This window comes from Musa acuminata, chromosome BXJ1-3 (genome assembly GCF_036884655.1).
Source record: "Musa acuminata AAA Group cultivar baxijiao chromosome BXJ1-3, Cavendish_Baxijiao_AAA, whole genome shotgun sequence".
Lineage (NCBI taxonomy): Eukaryota > Viridiplantae > Streptophyta > Magnoliopsida > Zingiberales > Musaceae > Musa > Musa acuminata.
The window spans coordinates 42,028,446-42,033,475 of NC_088329.1; the positions used below are offsets into that span (position 1 = coordinate 42,028,446).

General features: G+C 51.5%; 1 protein-coding gene across 2 annotated transcripts; it reads right to left on the reverse strand.

The window, feature by feature from the left end:
* Positions 1-1,958: 1,958 nt before the first annotated feature.
* Positions 1,959-4,696, reverse strand: LOC135631925 (ACT domain-containing protein ACR3-like). 2 transcript variants are annotated; one of them, XM_065140055.1, is made up of 8 exons: positions 4,445-4,696; positions 4,260-4,378; positions 4,112-4,157; positions 3,727-3,841; positions 3,570-3,637; positions 2,764-3,495; positions 2,574-2,678; positions 1,959-2,500 (listed from the first exon to the last, which is right to left on the reverse strand). In XM_065140055.1, exons 2-8 carry the CDS (start codon positions 4,328-4,330, stop codon positions 2,081-2,083), a joined length of 1,557 nt encoding a protein of 518 aa, XP_064996127.1. In that variant the 5' UTR covers positions 4,331-4,378; positions 4,445-4,696; the 3' UTR covers positions 1,959-2,080. The 2 variants fall into 2 exon arrangements, with proteins under 2 accessions (XP_064996127.1, XP_064996137.1); XM_065140065.1 differs by lacking the exon at positions 4,445-4,696 and having other exon boundaries at positions 4,260-4,437.
* Between the last annotated feature and the right edge of the window lie 334 nt (positions 4,697-5,030).

A 5,030-nucleotide genomic window follows, 5' to 3' on the forward strand; every position in this document is an offset into this window, starting at 1 on the left:
AAAGCACGATTAGTAGCCAAAGGGTTTCATCAACGACCTGGAGTTGATTTTACAGAGACTTTTAGTCCTGTAGTTAAACCCACAACAATTCGGCTTATTCTAAGTTTGGCCATCTCCAGAGGTTGGAACTTACGACAACTGGACGTTAACAATGCCTTTTTACAGGGGACTCTAACTGAAGATGTCTTTATGCAGCAACCCCCTGGCTTTGTTCATCACCAGTATCCGAGACATGTTTGCAAATTACAAAAAGCCATTTATGGTCTCCGTCAAGCTCCCAGAGCTTGGTATACTGAACTTGGATCGTTTCTGATATCAATTGGCTTCATCAACTCCAAGTCTGACACCTCTTTATTCCTCCGACAACATCATGGCAATACAATATATCTTCTAGTTTATGTAGATGATATTATTGTTACAGGCAATGATCCCTTGGAGGTTCAGACATTTTTAAATCAATTGGCTGATCGATTCTCCCTCAAAGACTTAGGACCACTGAGCTACTTTCTGGGAATGGGAGCAACATTTACATCCTCCGGTCTCTTTCTCTCTCAAAGAAAGTATATTCAAGACTTATTATCAAAGACAAATATGCAGGATGCAAAAGTAGTTGCTACTCCTCTCTCTACTGGTGAATCACTCAAATTATGTGATGGCAGCCCTACCACGGACTCAACTCAATACCGGCAAGTACTTGGCTCCTTACAATACTTGGCTCTCACCCGTCCAGATATCTCATTTGCAGTCAATAAATTGTCTCAATACATGCACCAACCTTCTGCTATACATTGGTCTGCGGTTAAACGAATTTTGCGATATCTTAAAGGGACCCTTGATCATGGTCTCTTTCTCCGCAAAACCACTCAACTTCATCTCCATGCCTTTGCTGATGCTGATTGGGCGGGAAACTTTGATGATAGAACCTCCACGTCAGGATATGCCATCTTTCTTGGGTCTAATCCAATCAGCTGGAGTTCTAAGAAGCAAAAGACAGTGGCCCGGTCTACAACTGAAGCTGAATATCGTGCTATTGCTACCACTGCTGCTGAACTCAACTGGATCACAAATCTCCTCAAGGAACTCAAAGTCAGCTTTACTCATACTCCCACAATATATTGTGACAATGTTGGAGCTACCTACTTATGTGTCAATCCAGTGTTCCACTCGCGCATGAAACACATCGCCATCGACTTTCACTTCGTGCGAGATCAAGTTGTCAGACATCAACTTCGTGTCTCTCATGTCCATACGGCTGATCAACTTGCAGACTCACTCACGAAACCTCTAGCACGCAAACTATTTATGTGTCAATCCAGTGTTCCACTCGCGCATGAAACACATCGCCATCGACTTTCACTTCATGCGAGATCAAGTTGTCAGACATCAACTTCGTGTCTCTCATGTCCATACGGCTGATCAACTTGCAGACTCACTCACGAAACCTCTAGCACGCAAACTATTTTTGTTTCATCGATCCAAGATCAGTATCCTTGATAGGAGCTCGATCTTGCGGGGGCATGATAACAGAGAGATTTTCTCTGATAAGAGAGAATATGATAGGAGCTCGATCTTGCGGGGGCATGATAACAGAGAGATTTTCTCTGATAAGAGAGAGATATTCTCAACTGCATAGCAGATGAGATTTCCTGCATGAGGAAATCTCTCTGTTATCAGTTAAAGAAATATCCTCTTTCACTATATATAAATAGACTTCACATGATACTACTTGAAGTGTACCTTTTGCTTTTTTATCCTTATCTCTCATTCTATCAGATGCGAGAACAGCATGATTTGAATCTGCATTCGACCGTGTGGCCCGTGACACTGTCCTGCACTGCTCGCTTTGGCTCCATGTAAGGAGCCATTCTTGCAAAGCAGTCGACATTATAATATATTGTTAGTGAAAGTGAACTTGTAAGTGACTATGAAAGAATCCAAATGGCATCTTAATATGTTCCTTCCCGATTTTAAACTACTATTTATTTAATTTGGTCTGATGAAGATTAGTAATACACATTTCTATATTCTCGCAAAGTGTGAAGAAAGATGCCATATCTTCCGGGAATAGAAATCGTAATATTCATGATCTGATGGATCCGAAGTTGCTCGAGAGCCGCTCGATGTGAGACCACAGGAGGCTTCCGAGAGAGCTTCCGAGGGAGGTCATGCTTCTGCTTCTACTGCCACCAGCCGACGACGACGTCAGTCTGCTGCTGCTGCTGCCATTGTTGCTGCTTTTGGCGGAGCTCCATTCTCGCGTGGCGTCGTTGCTCACCTCCACCGTGACGCTGTCCCCCATCTCCTGCCTCACCGCGTTCACCCTCTTCGGATCCACGTCGCCGCCGCCCGAAGCGTCCGTCACGTAGAACGTTCCCACCGCCCTCTCCCCGCGCGCCGCGCATTCCGCCCTCGTCAACGATAGGCTATTCTCCCTGAGCACCCTGGTGACGTCCGACAGCAGGCCCGGCCGGTCCCTTGCGCTCACGTCAAGCCTCAGCCCCTGCAATCATTGGATTTGTCAATTGTTGGGGACAGGAACGTTTGCATTTGCAGACGAAGAGAATCGAACTCACATGGGAGACTCTCCGCTCCACGGCGGCCACCAAGCACCGGCTGACCTTCTGCCTGTCCCTCTCCGAATCCAGAGTGCAACCGTCCATGTGTCGGATGTAGTATTCCTGCAACGAGGAGTCAAAGGACGCCATGAGGAAGATAACACCACGTATAAAAACACACAAGCAGTGGACGACGGAGGAGCCCGACCTGCACGGCGAGCGGTCCGTGCGACCCGACGGCGGCGTGGAACACCACGTACTGCATGTCGGTCAACGTGCACACCGTGTCGAAGAGGAGCTTAGGGCGGTCCCTGCTCTGTATGTTGACCACCGAGTACCCTCGCTTCTTCCAGCTGTCGATGGATGCCCGCGTCTTTATCACCGCCGATGACGCCGACGAAGACGACGACGACGACGACGGAGATGACAAGAACAGTACGTTGCCCCTCCTGGCCTCGAGGTTGGCGTCCGCGAAGTGGTCGCCGTTCACAGGAGGCGGCGGGGGGCCGGCCTCGTAGTCCCCGTCCTCGTACATCAGCTGGTGCAGCCGCCTCTCCGTGTGCACGCGGCCGGGCGTCGGCCCCGACACCTTCACCCGCCGCCGCTCGCCGGGCCCATGGTGCGCTTCGACTACACTGTCGACCTGCTGCTCGATATGGGCCAGCCAGTCGGCGTCGGCGATGGGCGTGCGCGCGGGTTCGTCGGTGACGTAGAGGATGACGGCGGCGCGTGAGTTATGCGTCCAGGCCTGGGCGCAGGCCACATGACAGTGGAGCTCGGCGAGGACGGCGGCGATCTCGGAGAGGAGGCCAGGCCGGTCCGTGGCCGTGATCTCGATGGCGGGGTACCCGGAGGCCAGCTGCCCCGGGCCCAACAGCTTCCCGAGGCAGGTCCTCACCTCGACCGTGCTCCGGGTTCCCTTCCATCCGCTCACCAGCGACTGCTTCCATCACCAAAGCAAAGGATATCAAGAGACAGAGGAGTCGAAGAAAAGGAGGAGGCAGTTTTGCTTACCTGTTGGATGTAGCGAAGGGTGGTGGGATCCGTTAGTTTGTTACCGAGCTGGTCCGCGACGTGAAACACTGCCACGTAAGGCGTGTGCTTAGTTATCGTCTGGTAAATTCATTTCTCCTCCTCCTCTCTTAGAAATGGATATGGGAAGGGAACAAACCATCCATGAGCCAGCCACCGTCGGACGAGATGTAGGACTTGGAGATGACGAGGTCGAGGTCGGTGAGGAGCTGAACCATCTCCAGAAGGATCCCGTGCCTGTTGGCGCTATCCACCTGCGACGCAAAGCAGCCATCGTCATCGTCGTTGTCAGCCAGAGAAAGCAAGCAAACAAATTGTAGCCGCTCCTTTCCGTTTGGGGCCGGCTCACGCGGCCCCCAATCTTGCCCTGCGGCTTCGCACCGCCCACCGCAACAACGGCGGTTCTGGCGTCAAAATGGTTTTTGGTTGGATCACCACTACAATCTCATGTTATTGCACTCATTTTTCTCTCTTATCTACTCGACATCGATGGCAGGAAAGTGAGAGAAGGGCGATGCAGGGACCTTGACGAGCGTGCAATCCTCACATGTCTCGTTGTCGATGCAAACGCTGCGACGATCACAAATTTAGTCGAAAAACAGAAATTTTGCTGAAGAATTACAACCAGACAAGACGAGGAGGAGGAAGAGGAGAAGAAGAAGGGAACAATACCGGGGGTTGATCCTCTCGACGAGGGAATCGTAGTCCGGGTCGAAATACGGCTCGCTTCCTCTGCCTTCCATGGCTCGCGATGAAGTGGCTTCACAACCACCCCGCACTAACCAGATTACCTATCCATAAAAGAGACGAAGATTGAGGAAGGAAAAGACGGCGAGAAGTGAGTCGGCGAATCGTACCTTCCCTTCTTCGCCGGGCGGATCGAGGCGCCAGAGTTTGGGAAAACAGAGGAGGAAACAGAACAGGGACGAAAACCGACGAGGAGACCAACTCAGAACAAGCTCTTACTTCCCTCGAAGAATTCCACTCGAAAGCTTTTATGTATATTCTATCAACACATGTAGATCGATGGAAAGAGTAGGCGGTGGAGCGAAAGAGGAGGAGGAGGAGGAAAGGGAGATGAAGAGAGAGAGGGAGGAGGGAGACAGGAAGAGATGAGGAGGGAAAGCTAAGAAAGGAGCGGACTCTGGCGGCATCCGCCCACGTCTGCAGGCCTCAAGCGTCACGTGTCGAACCGGCGCGGCGAGTGGATCCCGCGGCTCGCGCGATCGCGGCTGCTCGCTGGCGACACCCTCGGACACGTGCTATTTGACGAGGCAAGTCCACCACGCCACCGTGCGAACAGCGCTCGGCGTCGATCGTGGCAAACCTTCAACCGCCTGGCTGTCGAATCAACACGATCAACGGACGGTACCAGTTGGGTACACTATTCGTGAGTGTACGAGAACAGGCGTTTCTGCTCGGGAATGAAAAGAACAACAAATG

Coding starts and splice junctions, on each gene's coding strand:
- LOC135631925 (XM_065140055.1), bottom strand. CDS start 4,330: ATGGAAGGCAGAGGAAGCGAGCCGTATTTCGACCCGGACTACGATTCC. Junction 2,679..2,763: donor ACGGACCGCTCGCCGTGCAG/GTCGGGCTCCTC, acceptor TCCTCGTTGCAG/GAATACTACATCCGACACAT. Junction 2,501..2,573: donor TGGAGCGGAGAGTCTCCCAT/GTGAGTTCGATT, acceptor CAATGATTGCAG/GGGCTGAGGCTTGACGTGAG.